The sequence below is a fragment of the Dipodomys spectabilis genome, unplaced genomic scaffold (assembly GCF_019054845.1).
Source record: "Dipodomys spectabilis isolate Male_0828 unplaced genomic scaffold, ASM1905484v1 ptg000004l, whole genome shotgun sequence".
Taxonomy (NCBI): Eukaryota; Metazoa; Chordata; class Mammalia; order Rodentia; family Heteromyidae; genus Dipodomys; species Dipodomys spectabilis.
Genome location: NW_024870681.1, coordinates 7,529,053 through 7,552,808, shown reverse-complemented (window position 1 = coordinate 7,552,808; position 23,756 = coordinate 7,529,053). Strand labels below are relative to the sequence as shown.

Here is a 23,756-nt window from a genome sequence, read left to right as displayed (position 1 = left end):
GAACAGGGTGTTCTTCAATTCAATTTAATTCCAAAACTATCTACCTGGATATAGCAGCAGATCCATAGGCTAAGGAATCAGTCCCTAAGATTTCATCCCTCTTCAAGATGCCAAGTCTCAGGTCATTACCTGTACTTCTGACCTACCAGTAATAAATTAGGGTTCTTAAAATTTTCTTGTTGTGTTGTATTAATTTGCTAGAGCATCTCACAGGACTCAGAGCAACATTTTACTTTTATCCACATTTATTCACTTAATATAAAGAATATTACAAAAGATACAAACTGAGAAATGAAGGAAAACAAGGCATGGGGGCAAGGTATGTGGGAGGGGCACAGAGGTCTCATACCTTCTTTAGTTATACCATCCTCCAGGAAACTCCACATAATCAAAGCTCTGAAGCTCTCTAAAGACCACAGTTCAGAAATCATTTGCAGAGGCTTCATTATGTGGGCATAACTAATTATATCATTGGTCCTTGGTGATCCACTCAACCTTTAGGTCCTCTCCCCTCCCTGGAGGTCAGGTGTTGAGACAGAAAGTTCCAACCTTCTAATCATAGGGAGGTTTCCATGGCAACCAGGCCCATCTTGAGGTTATCCAGGAATCTAGTTCCCAGCCACTAATCTTTCTATTAACATACATACAAAAGGCATTTCTCACTTAAAAATATTCCAAGGGCCTAGGAGATACACGCTAGAGAAATGCATAAGACCACAATATCACAAATGTCTAAACATAAAATCAATACACAAAAAGTTCACAAAACGCCAGGCAACTGTTGGCTCACACCTATAATCCTAGCTACTCAAGAGACTGAGATCTGAGGATCACGCGGTTCAAAGCCAACCTAGACAAGAAAGTTTGTGAGACTCTTATCTCCAATTAACCACAAGAAAACCGGAAGTGGCTCTGTGGCTCAAGTGGTAGAGTGCTTGCCTTGAGCAGAAGAGCTCAAGGACAGAGCCCAGGCCCAGAGTTCAAGTCTCACAACAACAACAAAAAAAGTTCACAAAATTAAATACAAATTAGGGGCTGGGAAGGTGGCTCAGTGGTAGAGCAATTGCCTTGCATGCCTGAGGCCCTGGGTTTGATTCCTCAGCACCACATAAGCAAAAAGAAAAAAGCCGGAAGTGGTACTATGGCTCAAGTGGCAGAGTGCTAGCCTTGAGCTGAAGAGCTGAGGGACAGCGCCCAGACCCAGAGTTCAGGCCCCACGACCAGACCCAAAAAAATAAGCTACTAGGTTATCAGATGACATGGAAAACAATGTAAAAGATACCTCTAGAAGGCTACAATATGACCATAGAGATTAAAATGAGATTTACATAAATATATTTAAACAGAAGTAGCAAATGGAATTCCCTAATTTTAAAACTGCTTCTTCCCTCACCAACTGTAACCCAACTTCTTCCAATAAATAGCAACAATTTTGTGTTGAATGAAATTTGAAAAATACCAGAGGAAGAAAGCAGGACTGAGAGAGAATGAACAAGTACAAAGGCACAACTGGTAGGAGTAATTTCTAGTGACCAATTGTATAGTAACTCTGATCCTCAGATCTCAGCCTCCTGAGTTTCTAGGATTATAGGTAGGAGCCCCTAGTACATAGCCTGCCCTCCTTGCCCTCCCTCCCTCCCTCCCTCCCTTCCTTCCTTCCTTCCTTCCTTCGATATAGAGATTGAACTTAGTGCCTTATGCTTACAGTACAGTCACTCTCCCATTGAACTAAATTCTGACCTCTCTTTTAAAAAGTTTTATTTTTATTGTATTTATATGTATCTGGAAACTATGTGTATTTTAAATTTTATAATACTTTTATAATCTCTAATCTGTATTTAATTTTTTTTTGTATAAGTACCACTCACAGGAGGATAGCAAGAAGGAATTGTGCAGAAACTAGTAATGGCTTTTCCTACTAGACTTACTTAGATACAGAACAAAGGCTATGGCTGGCACTCAGTGTTTCAGCTTGCTAATAAATATCACTGAATTCACTAACCTGCCAAGACAGTGACACTTCATGCTATTTAGTCTGCTAAAATTTTCCTCATCCTTTTCTATCAAAGTATTTAATTATTCTGTACCTGGATTAAAATTTAGAAGAATCTTAAAGAAAATGAGCTCTACAAGTAGACTGATTTGTCCAAAATTATAAAGGAAGTCTGTGATACAAACAGCAAACAGACTTTTCTAGGTATCATTTCAGTGTTGTGCCAACTGTACCATGCATCATCTATGATGATAACAAACAACAATGGTCTGGAAACGGTGTCATGGGATAATTTTTTTCATTATTGTTATTATAAAGATGATGTACAGAGGTAATGAGTACATTTTATTTTTGTCAGTCATGGGGCTTGAATTGAACTTAGGGTCTGGGAATATATTTCTTTTTGAACAATGTCACCACTTCCCTCACTCTCTCCCAGTTTTTCCGATTCATTCCCACCCACAAGTTGTATAGTTCATTTTCAACATAGTATCTAGGGAGTACCACTCAAATATACCTGTTTTATATGAATAGCTTGGTGAAATTTTTTGGAAGCAGCAAGATTGGTGGCATTATGGTTTTAACTAAAAGCTTTGTACTTGTGTTTTTTGTTTTTTTTTTCTTGTTTTTTTTTTTTGGGTCCGGTCATGGGGCCTGAACTCTGGGCCTGGGCGCTGCCCCTCAGCTCTTCAGCTCAAGGCTAGCACTCTACCACTTGAGCCACAGCACCACTTCCGGCTTTTTTCTTTTTGCCTATGTGGTGCTGAGGAATCGAACCCAGGGCCTCATGCATTGCAAGGCAAGCACTCTACCACTGAGCCACCTTCCCAGCCCCAAGCTTTGTACTTGCTAGGCAGATGCTCTACCACTTAAACCATGCCTCCAGCCCTTTTTTTGTGCTGGCCCTGGGGCATGAACTCTGGGCCCGGACATTGTGTTGTCTCTGAACTTTGTGCTCAAGGCTAGCACTCTACCATTTAAGCCACAGCCCTCTTGTGTTTTAGTTATTTTTCAGATAATATTTTAATTTTTGCTTCTGTAGACTCAGACTGTGATCCTTTCAGTTGCAGCCTTCTGCTTAGCTGGGATTACATTTGTGTGCCATTATGCCCAGCTTCTTGAGATGATGAGATCTTGCTAACTTTTTTTTTTTTCTTGCTAACTTCTTGTACAGCATGGTCTCCAATCATAAACCTCCTGATTTCCACCTCCTAAGTGGCTGGGATTACAGATATAAGCCACTTCTCTGCTAAAATCATACTTTTTATACATGATTTTGACATATGTATCTAATTATTATCAACTGTCTCACAAGCGAGATTAAGATATAGAAGATTTCTATCATCCCTATGCTCCTTTGCAGTCATTTTTCTTACCCAAGTACTGATCAACTTTCTGTGCTGTAGATTAGTTACCTTTGCTTTGAAATCTCTCTCACTCTGTTTCCTCCCCCCCCCCCCCCCCCCCCCCCACACACACACGGTATATTTGCTTTTATTTATTTTTGTTCCAGTCCTGGGGCCTAACTCAGGGCCTGGGCTCTGTCCTTATCTTCTTTTGCTGCCCGAGCTGCCTTTGAACTACAATCCTCAGATCTCATCCTCCTGAGTAACTAGGATTACAGGCATGAGATACCAGTGCTGACAGTATATGCGCTTTTATATTAATTTTCTTTATCTGAGTGTGATAGTATGTCATTACTAAGTTGAAGCATTAATAATGATCACAGACTTGGGAGCTGAAAAAAACAAGTACATGGTAAATAATGCAAGAAAATTAATTGAAGAAAGTTAATTGTGGGTTTATAAAAACTGGATCCCAAAAGGGAAGGGGTGAGTTATGTAACTATAACCTCTCTCTATATAACCTTTATAGTAACAATATTAAAAAAAAACAAACAGGTATATTTGATTGCTTGTGAATTGTAACTCAACAAAGTTGACCTTTAAAATTTTCTATGTCAGCTGTGGTTCATACCTGTAAGCCTAGCTACTCGGGAGGCTGAGATTTGAGGAAAGTCTATTGAGACCTTTTTTTTTTTTTTTTTTGGGGGGGGGGGTCCGGTCGTGGGATCTGAACTCTGGGCCTGGGCGCTGTCCCTCAGCTCTTCAGCTCAAGGCTAGCGCTCTACCACTTGAGCCATAGCGCCACTTCTGGCTTTTTTCTTTTTGCTTATGTGGTGCTGGGGAACCAAACCCAGGGCCTCATGCATGCAAGGCAAGCGCTCTACCACTGAGCCACCTTCCCAGCCCCTCTATTGAGACTTTTATCTCCAATTAACCACCCAATAGTCAGAAATGGAGGTGTAGCTCAAGTGCTACAGTGCTAGCCTTAAGCTCAAAAGTTCAAGGCTAGCACCCAGGTCCTAAGTTAAAGCCCCAGGACATTATGGCAACCATGCACTAGGGACTCACTCCTGTAATCCTACCTACTCAAAAGCCTGACATATAAGGATCCATGGTTCAAAACCAGACCAGACAGGAAAGTCTGTGAGACACTTATCTCCAATTAACCAGTAAAAAGACAGAAGCTGAGGTGTAGCTCAAGTGGTAGAGCACCAGCCTCAAGCAAAATAGCCAAGCGTAAAGCCCAATACTTGCACACACGAACACATGAGTAAACACATGCACAGTGGTGGGTACATCAGTGGTGTTTTTCTTTCATAGTTTTGCCTAATTCCAGTTAATTTTCAGGAAATTTTGTTCAAAATAAAGATTTCAGATTACAATCCCAGCAAGCAAAAGAACAAAAGATAATGGAGGGACCCTTACTTCCAACAAGTCTTTCATGGCAATACTCTCCTGGAAAGTTAGAGATTTGTAAGAAGCCAAAAAGCCCCAACTCATTTCCTCCGGATTTCTAACAAAATAAAAGTTCCTAGGATAAGAGAGTTGGGCATCCTCAACTCCAGTCTGGCTCTATGCCAAGACAATTATTGCAGGCACCTTTTCTGGCCTCAGAGACTATTCAAGGGTTTTCAGCAAAACTACCTTCTACAGGATGCTACACAGAATAAAGAACAATTATCCATCCTTCACAATAGCTGAGAAAACTTCACTCTTCAAATGACAGCCAAACCCGGTGGGTAAAGTTGACACAGACCCAAGTACCATAACAAACTAATAGCATAGCAAGGTCCACACAAGATGCTTATTTGCAATGTACTTATACTAACACACATATGCTCACATATCTTTCATTCAAATTCTGAATGTAAAATAAATCATTTAGAAATTGGGAAGCAAAAAAATAATTCAGGAGCAAATATACTCATTTTTATTCATTTCCTTAAGGTATTTTTAAAGGCATTCATTTTCATAGATACAAAATAAAAATCCATCAAATTTCCCATAAATTCTAGGGTGTAGCTGTCAAGTGTCTTACTGAAGATATATGTTGCCTAAAACTTACCTTTGAAGCATGTAATAGCTCATCTCCTTATATTCCTAAGCAGAACCCTTCATATCAAGATGTCAAATGATGGAAGCTTTTTTTTTAGATGTTGTCCTGGTAAACACAAGCCACAGTCCCTCCTCCTGTTGCAGCTGCTTAAAACCCAAGAGGACAAGAGATACTATGCCATCATCTATTTCTTGGCACCTTCTTCAGTCAGCCTGACAGCCTCAAACTACAGGCTTTTGTCTACTTTGTCCTCAATTTCTATATTCCCCATCTTTTCTCTTTTTCTTTTTTTTTTTTTTTTTTTTGCATTTCACCCTATACATAGGTCACATACAGAATTAGTTGATTTCCCAAGAGAATCTTGAGGTGGGGAGGTGGCGGAACAAAAAATCTTGAGTAACTAGAAAACAGCAGCTCTGTTTCAGCGGCAACAAACATGTTTCATTGTCACTTTCTCCTGACAATCACCAGAGAAAAGCTCCAGTGCCCTTTCTGGCTGCCAGGAGCACCTGACAGGGAGGGCCCAGGATAAAAAGAAGGCAAAGTTTACCAGGACAAGTAAGCTAAGAAAATAATTAGGTCATGAAATCCGGAGAGAGGAGGATAGCACAGCCTAAGTAGGTAGTTTCTGAGACTCACAAAGCAAGTAGTATCGATTATTATTCTCCAAGAGGAGCATGTAAGGTGAGGAAGCATGTCACAACTAGAAAACTCTGAAAAGTGGGAACCATAATTCTAATTTTCAGTCCTTCTATCTTTACATCTCTTCAGGCTAAAATCTGTCAAATAGAAAGCACTGGAGCCGGGCTGGGAAGGTGGCTCAGTGGTAGAGTGCTTGCCTTGCATGCCTGAGGCCCTGGGTTCAATTCCTCAGCACCACATAAGCAAAAAAAAAAGAAAAAAAAAGCCGCAAGTGGCGCGCTGGCTCAAGTGGTAGAGCGCTAGCCTTGAGCTGAAGAGCTGAGGGACAGCGCCCAGGCCCAGAGTTCAGGCCCCACGACCAGACCCAAAAAATAAAAAAAAAGAAAGCCCTGGAGCCTTTATCTGGACAGTTACAGTTGCCATGGATATATCTCAATTTTACACACTACAACTATCTACAGATGGAGAATCTCTCTAAAAGGTAACCAAATCTCTGCTTTGGTTATAAAGTTAAAATATTCAAAAAGCAAATAAATCCTTAATGTAGAATAAAGGAGCCCAATATCAGAAAAATATACAAAAGAGGCAAACTCAATAACCAAGTTTATTTCCTTTCATCAAAAGAATCTTTCTGAGATAACCAAAAACTAATACAACCACCCGCCCAGATCCAAAAGCAAAGCTTTCTGCAGCCCATAATCCTTCTGTAATAATAGAAGAAATTTAAAAACAAACCATAAAACACAGTCACATTTCTAAATTTAAAGCATTTTCATTTTAATATATCATGAAAAGTGTGTCCAAGGTATAAATATACCTGACACAAAATCCAACGGAAGCCCACACAATACCAGCACTGTAATTTGTCAAGTATCAAGGGTGATGTAGCAGTTTATCCAGTAGACAGTAATGCATTCACTGGCTTGATTGCACTGCAGACTGAGCAGACTGCATTGTGACCATATGTGTAAATCAACTGACCATATGTACAAAGGTTTCTCTGTGGCATCTACATTCTGCTACACTGATCTATGCCTACCCTTGCAACAATGCCACCTGGTCTTAATTACTATAGCTTCACAACAGGTATTGGAATCAAGTAGTATTAATTCTTCCAACTTTCCTTTTTCAAGATTATTTGGGTTATTCTGGTACTTTGGGTTTTCACATAAATTTTAGGGTAAGCTTGTCAGATTCTAGAAAGGAAAGAAAAAAACCGCTTGATGGGATTCCCCTCCCTCCCCAACCCCCACCTCGACAACAACCCCACCCCCACCCGCTAGGGCTTGAACTCAGGGCCTAGGGACTGTCCCTGAGCTCTTTTTGTTCAAGATTAGTGCTCTACCACTTTGAGCCACAGCTCCACTTCCAGTTTCTGGTGGTTAACTGGAGATAAATCTCATGGATTTTCATGCCCCAGCTGACTTTGAACTGTGATCCTCTATCTCAGATGCCTGAGTAGCTAGAAATACAACACCCAGTGGGATTTTATTTATTTTGTCCAATCCTGGGGCTTGAACTCAGAGCCTACACACTGTCCCTGAGCTTCCTTTGCTCAAGTCTAGCACTCTACCACTTGAACCACAGCACTACTTCTGGCCTTTTCTGTTTATGTGGTACTGAGGAATTGAACCCAGGGCTTTGCGCATGCTAGGCAAGCACTCTATCACTAAGCCATATTCCCACCCCCAGGGATTTTTTATATAGACTAAATTTATGTATAATTTTAGGGAGAGCTGCCATCTTGGCAATACTGAGTCTTCGAATCCATAATATGAATATTTTCCATTTATTTAGATCTTTGATTTCTGTTGGCAATGTTCTATAGTGTTAAACACAACTTTTGAACCTTTTTGGTTAAATTTTTCTTATTTTTTAGATGCTACTATGAATATAATCAATTCCCAATTTCATTTTTTGATTGCTCATTTTTAGCTAGCACAAGAATAGCATAAGAAGATACTGATCTTGAAGCCTGTGACCTTGATAACACTCTCCTTTGAAACTTTTGTTAAGAACCCAGTACCAATGGCTCAGGACTGTAATCCTACTTATTTAGAAGGCTGAGATCTGAGGACACTAGTTCAAAGCCAGCCTCAGCAGTAAAGTCCATGAGGCTCTTACCTTCAATTAACCACCAAAAAGCTGGAAGTAAAGCACAGCCATCAGTGGCTCATGCTTGCAATACTACTCAGGAGACTAAGATCTGAGGATCATGGATCAAAGCCAATATGGCAGGAAAGTCCATGAGATCATCAATTAACTACCAAAAAGCCAGAAATGGTGCTTTGACTCAAAGTGGTAAAGCATTAGCCTTGAGCACTAAAGCTCAGGGACAGTGTCTAGGCCCTGATTGAAGCCCTAGGACCAGCACACACATTAATAAAAAAAAATATGGGGGCTGGGAAGGTGGCTCAGTGGTAGAGTGCTTGCCTTGCATGCATGAGGCCCTAGGTTCGATTCTTCAGCACCACATAGCAGAAAAAGCCGGAGGTGGCGCTGTGGCTCAAGTGGTAGAGCACTAGCCTTGAGCTAAAGAACTGAGGGACAGTGCCTAGGCCCAGAGTTCAGGCCCCACGACTCACAAAAAAAAAAAAAAAAAATCAGGGATTAAAAAAAACATGGAAGTAGAGGTGTCACTCAAGTAGTAGGGTGCCTTGAGCATAAAAGTTAAGGGAGATAGCTACTCAGGAGGTTAAGATGTGAGGATTGTGGTTTGAAGCCAGCTTCGACAGAAGAGTCCCAGTGAGACTCTTATCTCCAATTAATCACTCAAAAACTGGAAGTGCCTATAGTGGGGCTCAAAGTGATAAAGTGCTAGTCTTGAGTAAAAGAGCTCAAGGATAGTGCTCAGGCCCTGAATTCAGGCCTCACAACTAATTACTTATAGATAGACAGACAGACAGACAGATAGATAGATAAGATAGATAGATAGATAGATAGATAGAGTGAAAGGTCAAGGTGCTAAGTTCAAGGGAACCATACTGGTAAAAAAAAGAGAGAAAGAGAGACTATTGAGTTGGATGAATTCCAGATCTGGGCAACATCACCTAGAAGGTAGGAAAAAAACTGAGATATAAGACTTGCTCCCTCTTAAAACTACCAAAAAAACCTTTAAAATTAAATTTTAAAAGATTTTTAGTAATATGAAAAAATATTAAATGAATATAAGGAAGAAACGTGGCTGGAAGTATAGCTTAGTAGCAGAATTGTTGCTTAGCATGTACAAGTCCCTGAAGTCATTTCTCAGAAGAATTTTCAAAAGAAAAAAACATATACACACTGTGAAAAACTAAATTCTGTATTCATTAGGATACATTTTAATGAAATTCATTGGTAAGGAATAAAACACAATGAAAGAGAAAAATAAAATAGTGGTTATGGCCAGGCCCAGGTGGCTCATGCCTGTAATCCTAGCTACTCAGGAGGCTGAGATCTGAGGATCTCAGTTCAAAGCCAGACTGAGCAGGAAAGTCCGTGAGACTCTTATCCCCAATAAAACCACTGGAAAACTGAAGTGGCACTGTGGCTCAAGCGGTAGAACTCTGGCCTTAAGCTGAGGAGCTGAAGGATAGCGCCCAGGCCCCGAGTTCAAGCCCCACAACCAACCAAAAAAAATAGTGGTTATCACTGAATGATTGCAGTATTTCCATTATTATACTTGCTGAATTTCTAACTTTCGTAAAATGAGCACAGATTACTTGTAATAATTTTTAAAATACAAAAATATAAAGTGGTAAGTGCAAACTTCATTTGTAAATTTATGCTAATAAAAGAGTATAATCAGCCAGGTGCTGGTGGCTCATACCTGTAATCCTAGCTACTCAGGAGGCTGAGATCTAAGGATCATGGTTCAAAGCCAGCCCAGGCAGGAAACTCCGTGAGTGAGACTCTTATCTCCAATAAACCACTAGAAAACTGGAAGTGGTGTTGTGGCTCAAGTGGTAGAGTGTTCGCCTTGAGCTAAAGAGTGCAGGGACAGTGCCCAAGCCCAGAGTTCAAGCCCCACGACCGACAAAAAAAAAAAAAAAAGAGTATAATCTAGAAGTAAACTTGAATAAATTATACTGTCAAGTAGTTGTCCTGATCGCTACTTACAACATTCATAATTATATTTCCATAGTCAGCTAAGGTCACAAAATAATCCCAACACTGAAAACATACAGATGAATATAGACAGCTTCTGTTTTCTGAATGGGAAGAAGGGAAGTGTGGGAGATAGAGGGAGGAAACTATTGTCCTCTGCAAAAGAGTTCCAAATTACAGATCTCATAATGATCTGGACTATCTACTCATCAGTAAGGCACCACAGTAAGTGGGAATGTCAAGAAGAAGTAGGGTTGGGGCTGGGAAGGTGGCTCAGTGGTAGAGCACTTGCCTTGCATGCATAAGGCCCTGGGTTCCATTCCTCAGCCCCACATAAGCAGAAAGAAAAAAGCCAGAAGTGGTGCTGTAGCTCAAGTGGTAGAGCACTAGCCTTGAGCTGAAGAGCTGAGGGACAGTGCCCAGGCCCAGAGTTCAGGCCCCACGACTGGACCAAAAAAAAAAAAAAAAGGAGAAGTAGGGCTCTGGTAGCTCATGCCTATAATCCTAGCTACCCAAGAAGCTGAGATCTGAGGACTGCAGTTCAAAGACAGCCCAGGCAGGAAAAGTCTGTGAAACTCCTATCTCCTATTAACCACCAGAAAAACTGGAAACAGCGCTGCAGTGGTAGAGCACTAGCCTTGAACAAAAGAATTTAGGAATAGCACCCAGACGCTGAGTTGTCACTAAGTCCGACAACTGACCAAAAACAAAGTAACAACAACACACCACCATCACTAATGCAATGCCAAATTGTTGTATAATACTACTGTACCTTTAAAGTGTAGAATGTTTAAATCTTCTTTTTTTCTTCCATTTCTCTCTATGCTGCCAAATCATTAGCAATCCCATTTTATTTTCATGATTTTCTACCTCACAAATCTTAAACAAGTCACTAGTTACTATAACAAAAATTATGTGGAAATAATATACTAGATTAAAAGATTTAAGAGACACAATATTCAACGTGTATACTTGGATGGATTGCATACTTATTTAACCAAAACTTGTAAATCAATTGGAAAAAATTTGAATGGTATGTACATTAAATGGCTGAAAATTTGAAACAGAAGGATGTAGATTTTTTTACACAAAAACATAAAAAACAACAGATCATGCCCAACACTGGTGGCTCACACTTCTTCTGATCCTAGCTACTCAGAAAGAATCAGAAGAACTGAGGTTCAAAGCTAGTACGACAAAAAGTTTTTGAGATTCCCATCTCAACCAATAGCTGGGTGTATTGGCACATACCTGGAATCTCAGCTACTCAGGAGGCTGAAATCCAGAGAATCAAGAGATCCATGACTCCAAGTCAGAGTAGGCAAAAAAGATCAAGTCCCTATCTTAACAGAAAACATGAGCATGGTGGATCACACTTACACATGAAGTATAAATAGGAGAATCGCTATACAAGCTTTCCCAGGGATAAATTGAGTCCTGATCTCAAAAATAACCCAAATAAAAAGGGCTAGAAGCATGGCTTTAGCAGAACACCTGCCTAGCAAATTCTAGCCTCCAAGTTCAAGCATCAGTATATACAATCTGACTTCATTTCCTGGGGGGGGGGGGGGGGGGGGGGCAGGGGGAGGAGGGAGGGAGAAGGGGTAGGTGGATGGTGGGTGGTTGGGTGTGTGGGTGTGTGTATACTGAAAGAAACCAAAAGACTAAATGCTGGGAACATAATAATCTCTGAGCCAGGCACCAGTAGCTCATGCCTGTAATCCTGCTACTCAAGAGGCTGAGATATGAAGATCACAGTTCAAAGCCAGCCCAGGCAGAAGTCAATGAGGCTCTTATCTCTAATAAACTACCAGAAAAGCAGAAGTGGAGCTGTGGATCAAGTGGTAGAGCACTTGCCTTGAGCTCAAGAACTGAGGGACAGCACCCAGGCCCAGAATTCAAGCCTCACAATCAACAAAAATAAATAAATAAATAAATAATAATTCTTAGTGGTAGATTGTTTATTTTTTGCCATTACTAGGATTTGAACTCAGGGCCTTGTACTAGCTACACACACTAGCTTCAGTGTGCTGGCTCATGTTTTGTTTGTGGTTTACTGCTTCTTAAAGCATTATCTTTAAGATATTTTCTAAATTCTATGCTTCCTTAATAAGGCTGACATTAAATTAGGCAACCGCTCATAGAGAACTGAAACCTATCTACTACACTTAGGGTTCCTATTTGGTGTGTGGTAGACATTATGAGCTCTGACTAGACTCAATATCTATGATATATTATTTAACACATGACTCAGTTTACCATCCAATAACTGTGAGTAAGCCAGGGGCCAGTGGCTCACACTTATAATCCTAGCTATAATCCTGAGAGCTAAGAATCTCAGTTTGAAGCCAGCCCAGGAAGGAAAAGTCCATGAGATTCTTATCTCAATAAACTACTCAGAAAAGGACAGAAGTGACACTGTGGCTCAAGTGGTAGCCTTGAGCTGAAGAGCTGAGAGTCAGCACCCAGGCCCAGAGTTCAAGACCCAGAACTGACAAAACAAAACAAAAAAATATGGGTAATAGTAATGACTGTTAGTTCCGAAAGATAATATGGACTAGGGATATAACTCAACATTAAAACACACACAAATATGAGGCCTGGGTTTAATCACTTGTACAGGAGTGGGGAGGGGAAAGAAAGGGTAAATGGAAGAAAAAAGAGGAAGAAGGAAATTAAAAAAAGGTGGAGAGAGAGAGAAGGAAAAGAGGTATAAGGTAAGAAGAATTTAAGGAAAGAGGGAGGAAAATAGGGTAGATTATGCCAGCAAAAAAACAGGCCTTATCTCTCACTATTATCTCTTAGCCTTCTCTCTTACCAAAGGGAACAAAAGCTGAAAACCAATCCCAGATTTTCTTAGAATCATACTTCAACATTATTATTTCCTATGAGTCTACATGAATTTTTTTTAAGTCTACCACAATGAAATATAGTATCTAGAAATGGATTTCAAACTCAGTAGTTGTCCATTTGGTATCATGAGAATACTACATATAGATTATATCTAATTACAAAAGCATTTCTATATTCTGTAGTCAGATTTTTCTGAGGAGTAAGACATATATAGAGGTAATCTCCCATTTAGATGATAAAGTTTCAAAGATGTTTGTAAAGCACTTTTCTAATCTAGAAAAGAAAGGAATAGGCTTTCCCTTCACAAAGCCCTTCCTGAGTAAATTTGTTCTATTCTTCCAAAGCAGCAAATGTTTTGAATGAAGCTATAGAACACCTTATGCTGGATTTACCTACATACAGATACCAACAATTAAAGATTGTTCTCAGATAAAGTCTTTAAATATGCTTGCTAGGCATGAAATGTTGGCTGAGCACATATTTTAAGTTGCTATATGAGAAAATTGAAATGAAGTTTCAAATTCTATACCACAAAGTACGTGATAAAAAAAGAAATCATACTAGTCAAAGAAGTAAAAGATACAAATAGGGAGATCACTTGCTTCCAACTGAACTTCAACCAGTAACTCAGCAAGTTACAAATACTAGCTTGACAAATTTGTTTACAATCCTATTTGACTGACAGCACAGGTATACAGAATAATTTCATCTCAAGTAGCATCCCAAAAGAAACAGAAATGGCAAAAGCCTAAACAGACTTCTCCATTATATGCCACAAAATCATACATCAGTAATCAAAAGTAAGATGTCTACACTGTCTTTAAGCAACCTTCTTATACTACTAGTGAATTTTAGAAATATATCAACCTAGCTAATAGACAACTCCTAGCTGATCTTATCTAAAAATAAAAAGATAAAACAATTATCTTCTGTATGTTCTTTATTTTCTGCCAGTATATAACTACTTTCTTAGGGCCTTATTTTCAAATATTTACACCATTAAGTTTAGGGAGAGATTTATTCAATCTTTCACTGAACTCTAGAAAAGTATGACAAAAGTGATCCCCATCCCTGAAAAGTCTATTTTTTTTAATCCAGTTCAACCATCGTATCACAAGACTTGTCATTTAGCACTTAATAAAGACCTATGAGAGCAGGAGAGAGGGAGAAGGGCCAATATCATATTATAATAATTACATCACATGGCATTAGATAACTAATATCTCTTAGGAATGTGCCTACTCCTTCATTTATATCACTTATTCATTCTAGAAGCTGATACTAAACCCAATCAGTTTCTATTTAACTTCAAGTTCAGAGTGAAAATAAATGTCTAAATCACCATCTTCATTTTTACAGAGAGGATAGACAATTAGTTTAAGGAAAAAACATAAGATGTGAATGGGCACATGCCTAACTAGTTGCAGATGTGAGAGCCAAAATTTTTCATCTATCAAATGAATTTGATAAAATTTAAATTATTCTAAAGAACGTCTTAACTACAGGTCACCTAAGAAATGGATCAAGGGAGGACTAGAGCACAGCTCAAGTGAAAGAGTACCTGCTGGGTAAGCATAAGGCCCTGAGTTTAAACTCCAATACAACCAAAAGATTAAAAAAGAAAAAGTAAGCTGGGCGCCGGTGGCTCATGCCTGTAATCCTAGCTACTCAAGAGGCTGAGATCTGAGGATCACAGTTCAAAGCCAGCCCAGGCAGGAAACTCCGTGAGACTCTTATTTCCAATAAACCAATAGAAAACCTGAAGTGGTGCTATGGTTCAAGCGGTCGAGTGCTCCCTTGAGCTGGAGAGCACTTGGACAGAGCCCAAGCCCAGAGTTCAAGCCCCACAACCGACAAAAGAGGGGAGGGGAGGGGAGGGGAGGGGAGGGGAGGGGAGGGGAGGGGAGGGGAGGGGAGGGGAGGGGAGGGGAGGGGAGGGGAGGGAAGGGAAGGGAAGGGAGGAAGGAAGGAAGGAAGGATAAAAAAGAAAAAAGAGAAAGAAATAAGCCAAGCGAGAAACTGTTCCATTTTGGAAATTTAGTAGAGAAGCTAGTAGAAATGTCCCTGTCTTCCTCAGGCTGCTAATCACACTTCCATCCATGACTGCCCACGAGCAAACAGCATGGGTCTGGCAACAGTAAAGCATCAACAGACATTCTCTGGCATGCATACCACTGTCCACATGATCTACACACAACTACCATGAACTTTGGAAATGATCTGGGAACTACAAACTGCCTTGTAATATCATTAGTTGAGTTTCCTACAATGGCATTTATCATACTATTGCCTAATCCACAGTTTCCCAATTCAGTAAATGAATTTTGTTTCACATAGAACTAAATTAGACAAATTTCTCTAGGTGGTATGTGGCTTCAAGGATTTAGAAGTAATCCAGTCTTTCTCAATAGAAGACAGATTTTGAAGACAATACATGGTTGTGTGGGAGTATCCACTACACTGCAAAAGTTTAGTATCATTGGTCTTCTGTCTTCCCAATACAAAGAGTACAACAGTCACAACCCCCACTTCCAAATGACCTTGGGGGAAAATAACACCATCAATATTAACCTATACAGTAATAAAAGTGAACTATACAGTAATAAATAAAGTGAACTATATAGTAATAAATAAGACCTAATCCATTTTCTCTGCCTCTAATTCCTCATTTTTAGGCAAAGGTATGATATACTTTATACACAAACTCCATAAAACCACTATCTGGACTAGTTATATAATTAAGACACTTATATTAGGGCACTGGTGGCACCTGCCCATAAGCCTAGCTACTCAGGAGGTTGAAATCTAAGGATTGTGTTAGAAACTAGCCTGAGAAGTTTGTGAGATCCTTATCTCCAATTAACCACTAAAAAGCTGGAAGCAGAGCTTCGGATCAAGTAGTAAAGTGCTAGCCTTGAGCAAAAAAGCTAAGTAAGGTGTATTCAGGCCCTGGGTTCAAGCACCAGAGCCAGCACACACACATACACACTTTTACTGTCAGAGAAAGAATAGAAAAGTTACTGAAATTGATTAGGACATCTGAGTTGGAATTCCACTTTTCTGGCTAGTCAATCTAAGGCAAGTTGTTTCCATTCATCAGGCCTCAGTCTTTTCATCTATTAAAACAAAACAGCAGGCTTGCTGGGATTATGAGGCCAATGCTACATATGGAAACTGTGGGTAGAGGGGGAGAGACATTAAAACATTAGGCTAGGAGCTGGGAAGGTGGCTCAGTGGTAGAGCTCTTGCCTTGCATGCATGAGGCCCTGGGTTCGATTCCTCAGCACCACATAAGCAAAAAGAAAAAAGCCGGAAGTGGCGCTGTGGCTCAAGTGCTAGAGCGCTAGCCTTGAGCTGAAGAGCTGAGGGACAGAGCCCAGGCCCAGAGTTCAGGCCCCACAACCGGACCCAAAAAAAAAAACAAAATAAAACATTAGGCTAAGCCATGCACTGGTGGCTCATGCCTATAATTCTAGCTACTCAGGAGGCAAAAATCTTAGGATCACGGCTCAAAGCCAGCTAGGGCAGGAAAGCCATGAAACTGTTACCTCCAATTAACCACTAGAAAACTCGAAGTAATGCTGTGGCTCAAAGTGGTAGAGTACTAACCTAGAACAAAAAGAACTCAGGGAGGGGCTGGGAAGGTGGCTCAGTGGTAGAGTGCTTGCCTTGCATGATGGGGCCCTGGGTTCAATTTCTCAGTACCACGTAAGCAGAAAAAACCAGAAGTGGTATTGTGGCTCAAGTGGAAAGTGCTAGGCTTAAGCTGAAGAGCTGAGGAACAGTGCCTAGGCCCAGAGTTCAGGCTCCACAACCAACAAAAAAAAAAAAGAGAGGGCTGGGAAGGTGGTTCAGTGGTAGAGTGCTTGCCTTGCACGCATGAGGCCCTGGGTTCGATTCCTCAGCACAACATAAGCAGAAAAGGCCGGAAGTGGCACAGTGGCTCAAGTGGTAGAGCATTAGCCTTGAGCTGAAGAGCTGAGGGACAGTGCCCAGACCCAGAGTACAGGCCCCACGACCAGCAAAAAAAAAAAAAAGAGAGAGAGAGAAAAAAAGAGAGAGAGAACTAAGGGACAGCACCCAGATCCTGAGTTCAAGTCCAACAACCAAAAATAAAAGTAAAAATAAAAACAAACATAAGGTTAAATTATTTCTCAAGTTCACTGCAGTTATAGGGAATCTATGATATAAGAAAATCAACTTGTTACTCTTTCATTTGACCTCTACAGAGCTAAGAGGGAGTGATTACTAATATAATTACCTTCTCTCTCAGAAACCAGAATTCTAAACCCCAAGGATAGCAATGTTCAGAACAGTCAGATCCAGCCAGATCTCATATGAGATATTACTATAGAGTCAGTTTCTTGAGTACATAAAAAGAAGGTGAATTGTTTTATAATCTATTAATAACAGGAGCACCAAGATAATAATAGCAAAAGCCACCCTAATGTATGTTTACCTAGGTTAGACCTATAATTTTTATCCTGGTTGCCCATTAGAATCACCTGCACAGCATGTTTTAGAAAATGCTCACTGGGCACCAGTGGTTCTTGCCTGGAATCCTAGCTCCTCAGGAGGATGAGATCTGAGGATCAGAGTTTGAAACCAGGCAGGAAAGTATGTGGAACTCTTATCTCCAATTAACCAAACTACTGGAAGTACAGCTATGGCTCAATTGGAAGAGCATTAGCCAAGAGCAAAAAAGCTCAGAGACAGTGAACAGGCTGAGTTCTAGCTCCGGAACCAGTACTAAATAATAATAGTAATATTCAAAATAGACAGACTGAAATTCCTAAGCCTAACTAACTCTCACTAAAACACCTACTATGTGAAAAAGGCAGAAAAAAAGCTGAAGGTAATGTTTAGGAAAAAAAGCACTGCCAAATCTTGCAAAATACATCATTTCCTACTTATAAAGTTGTAAGTCCAGTGATAGGGAAAGAAGTAAGGCAATCTTGGTTAATATTATTCTTTTCTAAACATAATCAGCAAAATGATTAAGGTAGGTAAAGTAAATTCACCATTCAACTTCTCTCTCTTACCTTATGTGTAAGGCCAAGCCATCCTGTAAACTACAGACCCCCAAATCAGAAAGTGTATCTGAGCTGACAGAGGCTGGTGACAGAGAACCTTCCTTTTCCTCTAATAGGTCCAGCTTCACCAGGTTGCTGATCTCATCTTCAGAGTTATCTTCAGACACGGATCCAATTATAAATCGGGAATGCTGATTCAGCTCCAGAGGTTTGGCCAAGGAAGATGGTTCATCCATTATTCTTTTAAATAAAGCTCTCAGAGCTATTGGGATAATGAAGAGTAAGAGAAACAAGTTATGAACACATAGCTGAGGACACTCAGATATTATAACTAATAAACTACTTGCCCTTAGCAAGACATTTTCAGAATTAGCTTTCTTGGCTATTCTATGTAAGGCTTTCTTTTTTTTTTTTTTTTTTTGGTCAGTCGTGAGGCTTGAACTCTGGGCCTGGGTGCTGTCTCTGAGTTTTTCAGTTCACTCTACCATTTGAGGCCACAGTGCCACTTCTGGCTTTTTCTGTGTATGTGGTACTGAGGAAACGAACCTGGGGCTTCATACATGCTAGGCAAGCACTCTACCACTGAGCCACCTTCACATTCCCAGCCCCAAGGCTATGTTTCTACAATGAAGGAAAATTGAGATCATGGTTAACTATGCCTAAAAAATTAAAACAAGCCGGACGCGGGTGGCTCATGCCTATAATCCTAGCTACTCAGGAGGCTGAGATCTGAGGATCACAGTTCAAAGCCAGCCTGTGCAGGAAAGTCCGTGAAACTCTTATCTCCAATAAACCACCAGAAAACCCAAAGTGGCGCTGTAGCTCAAGTGGTAGAGCTCTAGCCATGAGCTGAAGAGCTGAGGGACAGTGCTCAGGCCCAGAGTTCAAGCCCCACAACCATCAAAAAAAAAAATTAAAACAAGTTCCCTTTTCTACCAAAGAAATTTTTTTTAAAAAACTATAAACCAATCCAAATGTCTTTATAATTTAAAATCCAAAAGATAATTATGATCAATGAAGAAACATTAGTGGTATAAAAAAAGCTATTTGAAGACAGGCACTGGTGACTCATGTCTGCAATCCTAGCTATTTAGGAAGCTCGTATCTGAAAAATCACAGTTCAAAGCCAGCCCAGACAGGAAAAGTCTGAGAGACTCTTATCTTCAATTAACCACCAAAAAACCAAAAGTGGAGCTGTGGTTCAAGTGAAGAGTGCTAACCTTGAGAAACAATAGCTCAGGGACAGTGCCTAAGCTCTAAGTTCAAGCCCCATGGCTGGCCAAAAAAAAAATCTATTTGTTCTAAGATTATAATTTTGTGATAAATGTTTGACAATAGTGGTTGCCTGAAATTTATTGTTTAGTGTAAGCTACATAATGATCATCTAGTTCCAATCACTATACATGGATAGGTTATGAATTTTACATTTTGCATAACTTTAAAAACCCCACCTTTCTGTCAGTCTTTTTATGCCCTCAAGAGGAAAACTTATCTTAATTTTTTGTTAAATTACATCTTTTAAAATTTTACTCCAAATGGCTACATTTGGCTATAATAATTTAACTATTACTTATTCAATTATATAAGTTGAGCTGATGGAAAAGTCAATGTAGACCAAATACAAAATCTGTTATCAACATTACAGGGATGTCACCTCAATTGAGCACCATTTTCTAGATATACTTATTAGTCAACTTAAATATTGTCACAGTTGCCAAGACTAAAATACAGTGCAAAGCCCACAATAAGAAAACTCTCAAGAAAATGAAAAATATTTTGTCCCCTCAAAAACACTATTTAGGCTGGGAATGTGGTTTAGTTGTAGAGTGCTTGCCTAGCATGCATGAAGCCCTGGATTCGATTCCTCAGTACCATATAAACAAAAGCTAGAAATGGCACTGTGGCTCAAGTGGTAGAGTGCTAGTCTTAAGCAAAAGACACTCAGGAACAGTGCCCAGGCCCTAGTTCAAGCCCTAGGACTGGCCAAAAAAACCAAAAACCACAATTTAAAAATTTCAAAACTGGGGCTGGGAAGGTGGCTCAGTGGTAGAGCGCATGCCTTGCATGCCAGAGGCCCTGGGTTCGATTCCTCAGCACCACATAAGCAAAAAGAAAAAAGTTAGAAGTGGCGCTGTGGCTCAAGTGGTAGAGCGCTAGCCTTGAGCTGAAGAGCTGAGGGACAGTGCCCAGGCCCAGAGTTCAGGCCCCACGACCAGACCCAAAAAAAAACAAACAATAAAAATTTCAAAGCTACACATCAGTTCAGTACTAAATAGTTTTGACTTGATCAATCATTTTAAATCAGTAAGTATTCCAATCCCGATTTTGAAGTGTTCTACATCATTGAATATTAATAGCTAATAATTATTATGGGGGGGGTCATATGGCTTGAACTCAAGGCCTGGACAATATCCCTGATCTCTTTTGCTCAAGGCTAGTATTCTACCACTTTGAGCCACAGTACCACTTCTGTTTTTCTGGTGGTTTATTAGAGATAAGAGTCTTACAGACTTTCCTGCCAGGGCTGCCTTTGAACCCAAATCCTCATATCTCAGCTTCCTGAGTAGTTAGGATTACAGGCATGAGACATCAGCATTCAGCTTAAATTTATTTTATATGCTGCATACCACTTTAAGGTATAAATTTACCTGAGGAGTAATGTGCTATCACCTCAGACCAAAGGATAATATTTATCACCACTGAAGTCGTTACAATTACACCATTGTACTATTATAGTGTACCATTATTTTGTATATTATTGTACCATTATTTTTGTGCACTTTGTAAATCAGAGCTTATTTATTTAGAGACAAAAAACAGTATCCATAAATGCTACAGCCATGTGGTTCTCAAAATGTGTTTCCTGGACCTGCAGCAGTAGAAGCACCTTGGAACTTATAAGAAGTGCAAATTTTCTGGCCCTGACTTAAAGCACTTAAATATCAGAACCCATCTGATAAGACCCAATAATCCATGTTTTAACAAATTTGAGAACTACCATGCTACAAGAATAATACAGTAATAGCAAATTGCCAGGAATGCAAAAACAGCAAAATAAAAACAAAAAACCTATAAGCATTTCCTGAGAGTGAAAGATTACTTTACTGTCCTGTGTGTGCGCATACACGCAAGCTGGACCTGGGGCTTGAACTCAGGGCCAAAGGTACTGTCCCTGAGCTTTTTTGCTCAAAGTTAGTGCTGTTCTACTACCTGAGCTAAAGCTCCACTTTTGGTTTTTCGGTGATTAATTAAAGAGTCTCATGGACTTTCCTGCCTGGGCTAGCTTTGAACCATGATCCTCAGATTTCCGCCTCCTGAGTAGTTAGGATTACAGGTGTGAGACACTGGTTTAAATTGATTTTGTGTTTGTTTTTCCAGATACTAGGGCTTGAACTCACAGCCTGGCCTCTCACTTAGCATGGCACTCGAATCATTTGAGCCACACCTACAGAATGGCTTTTTTGCTGGTTCACTATAGGTAAGTCTCTTGGGCTTTTCTGTCCAGAGCTGGCTTTGAACTGTGATCATATGTCAGCCTCTTGACAGTTATGACTCAGAGACATCCAACTTAACCCAGTATTTATTAAACCACAATAAAATATAAAAGTATCAGGCTAGAAATATAGCTCAGTGGTAAAGCATATTCCTAATATGTGCAAAAACCTGGGTTTAATCCCCTGCATACCTTAGTGACTCATGTGCAAGCACACATATACACACAGAGTACCAAGCAGTCAGAAAAATCTGATGTCTACTTTACTATACATTTTCCCCTTGATGTGCTATATACTTTAAAATAAAATGCCTCCAAATTTCATGAAAAAGTTCATTATAAAAGCCCCATTAAAAGAAAACCAAATCATTAAAGACAAAAAAAAGGACTAAAAGCCAGGCGCTGGTGGCTCACGCCTGTAATCCTAGCTACTCAAGAGGCTAAGATCTGAGGATCACAGTTCAAAGCCAGCCCGGGCAGGAAAGTCTGTGAAACTCTTGTCTCCAATAAACCACCAGAAAACCGGAAGTGGCGCTGTAGCTCAAGTGGTAGAGCTCGAGCCGTGAGCTGAAGAGCTGAGGGACAGTGCTCAGGCCCAGAGTTCAAGCCCTACGATCGACAAAAAAAAAAAAAATTTAAAAGGAAAGTTCAACTGACCACTCTGAAGAATATCAAAAGATATGGCAATAAAAAAGCCTCATTTCAGCCGGGCGCTGGTGGCTCACACCTGTAATCCTAGCTACTCAGGAGGCTGAGATCTGAGGATCGCAGTTCAAAGCCAGCCCGGGCAGGAGAGACTGTGAGACTCCTATCTCCAATAAACCACCAGAAAACCGGAAGTGGCGCTGTAGCTCAAGTGGTAGAGCGCTCGCCTTGAGCTGAAGAGCTGAGGGACAGCGCCCAGGCCCAGAGTTCAAGCCCCACGACCGACAAAAAAAAAAAAAAAAGCCTCATTTCTTTGATGTTTTAGAGCAAATAAGATTAAAAATAGTAGAACCAGCAAAAAAAATTCCATTCCAACTAACAGAAAATAAATGCTGTCTTCTTCACAAGAGAGTAAGACATTCAGGTATAGATACTAATACACACACACACACACACACACACACACACACACACACACAAAATCATGAGAAATGAATTCTTTGACTCCATGGTAGAAAAAGCAAAGATTAACAAAATATGGTTCCTGGACAAATAAATGAAGAATACATAAGGACAGCTTCAAGTTTTTCTTTCCTAGCTAAGATGACAAAGGCAGTCTTGTTTCTAAAGGTTTGCATATTTAGGAAGCAGCTCAGTGTTAACAGCTAAATAGTCTGTCCAACAGCCAGCATCTGTAGAGAACAGAATTCCCCAGCACAAGCATGCAAACCACCAGAAAAGACAGGTCATGTATGGAAAATCACTAAGTACTCTCCAGACATTCTAGAAGCTCCACAGCCTGTCCCATTTTCATTGATTCTAGTTCTGAATTAGAGGTGGTAGATCACCATACTTCAGGTCTGCCAGTATTCTACACGAAGTCAACTTTTAATGTAAAAGTATAATATTTCAATATATAAACACTTTTTTATTACACTTTAAATAACAATGAGCATTATTTGTAACTGACCTCTTACAATTCTTATTGTCTGAGTAGATATCCACCTCCAAAAAGAACTAAAGGAAGAGAGAAAGAGAGATTTGAGGTTATTAAACAAAATCCTATTTGTATCAATTCTTGTTCAGTTCAGTATAGTATAAACATATATGTGCTTATACAAACATTTAACTTAATTGTAACTATGGGACTTTTGAGTACAGAAGGAAAATGAGGAAAAAGAGAATAATACTAAAATAAACTGCATCTATGTGAAAAGATGGCATGAGAAATTGCACTGGAAAATTAAATAATAAGGGGGTGGGGAAAGAAAGCAATAGAGGGAATTGTAACAAAAATACAATATATACATATGTAAAATAGGATGGTAAAATCCTTTGATATAATTAATATGTGCTGAAAAGTAAATGACAGAGTAAAGCAGGTTCTGTTGGAGGGCAGGAATCAGAGGGGGCAGAAATGAATGGAGAGGGTGAAAGAGGGTGAATATGGTAAAAGCATTTTATATGTATGTATGATCAACAACAGGGAAACCTGCTGAAATCATTTTTAAGGGGAAGAGGAAAATAAGGGAGAGTGATAGAAGGGATGAAGTTGATATAGAACAATGTATGCACATCTGGAATGTCTCAAATGAACTTGTCGTGTACA

At 39.9% G+C, this 23,756-nt stretch overlaps 1 protein-coding gene across 3 annotated transcripts in view; it reads right to left on the bottom strand.

Annotated features, from left to right (window-relative positions):
* Nucleotides 1-23,756, bottom strand: part of Acaca (acetyl-CoA carboxylase alpha) — a 298,410-nt gene that overhangs the window by 212,102 nt on the left and 62,552 nt on the right. For 2 of the 3 annotated variants that reach the window (XM_042690979.1, XM_042690996.1), the window contains exons 2-3: nt 23,118-23,164; nt 18,019-18,271 (exon numbers count right to left, since the gene is read on the bottom strand). In XM_042690979.1, coding sequence (XP_042546913.1) covers nt 18,019-18,271; nt 23,118-23,164 — 300 coding nt within the window. The remainder of the gene's footprint in view (nt 1-18,018; nt 18,272-23,117; nt 23,165-23,756) is intronic. The other variant, XM_042690985.1, reaches the window with a different exon arrangement.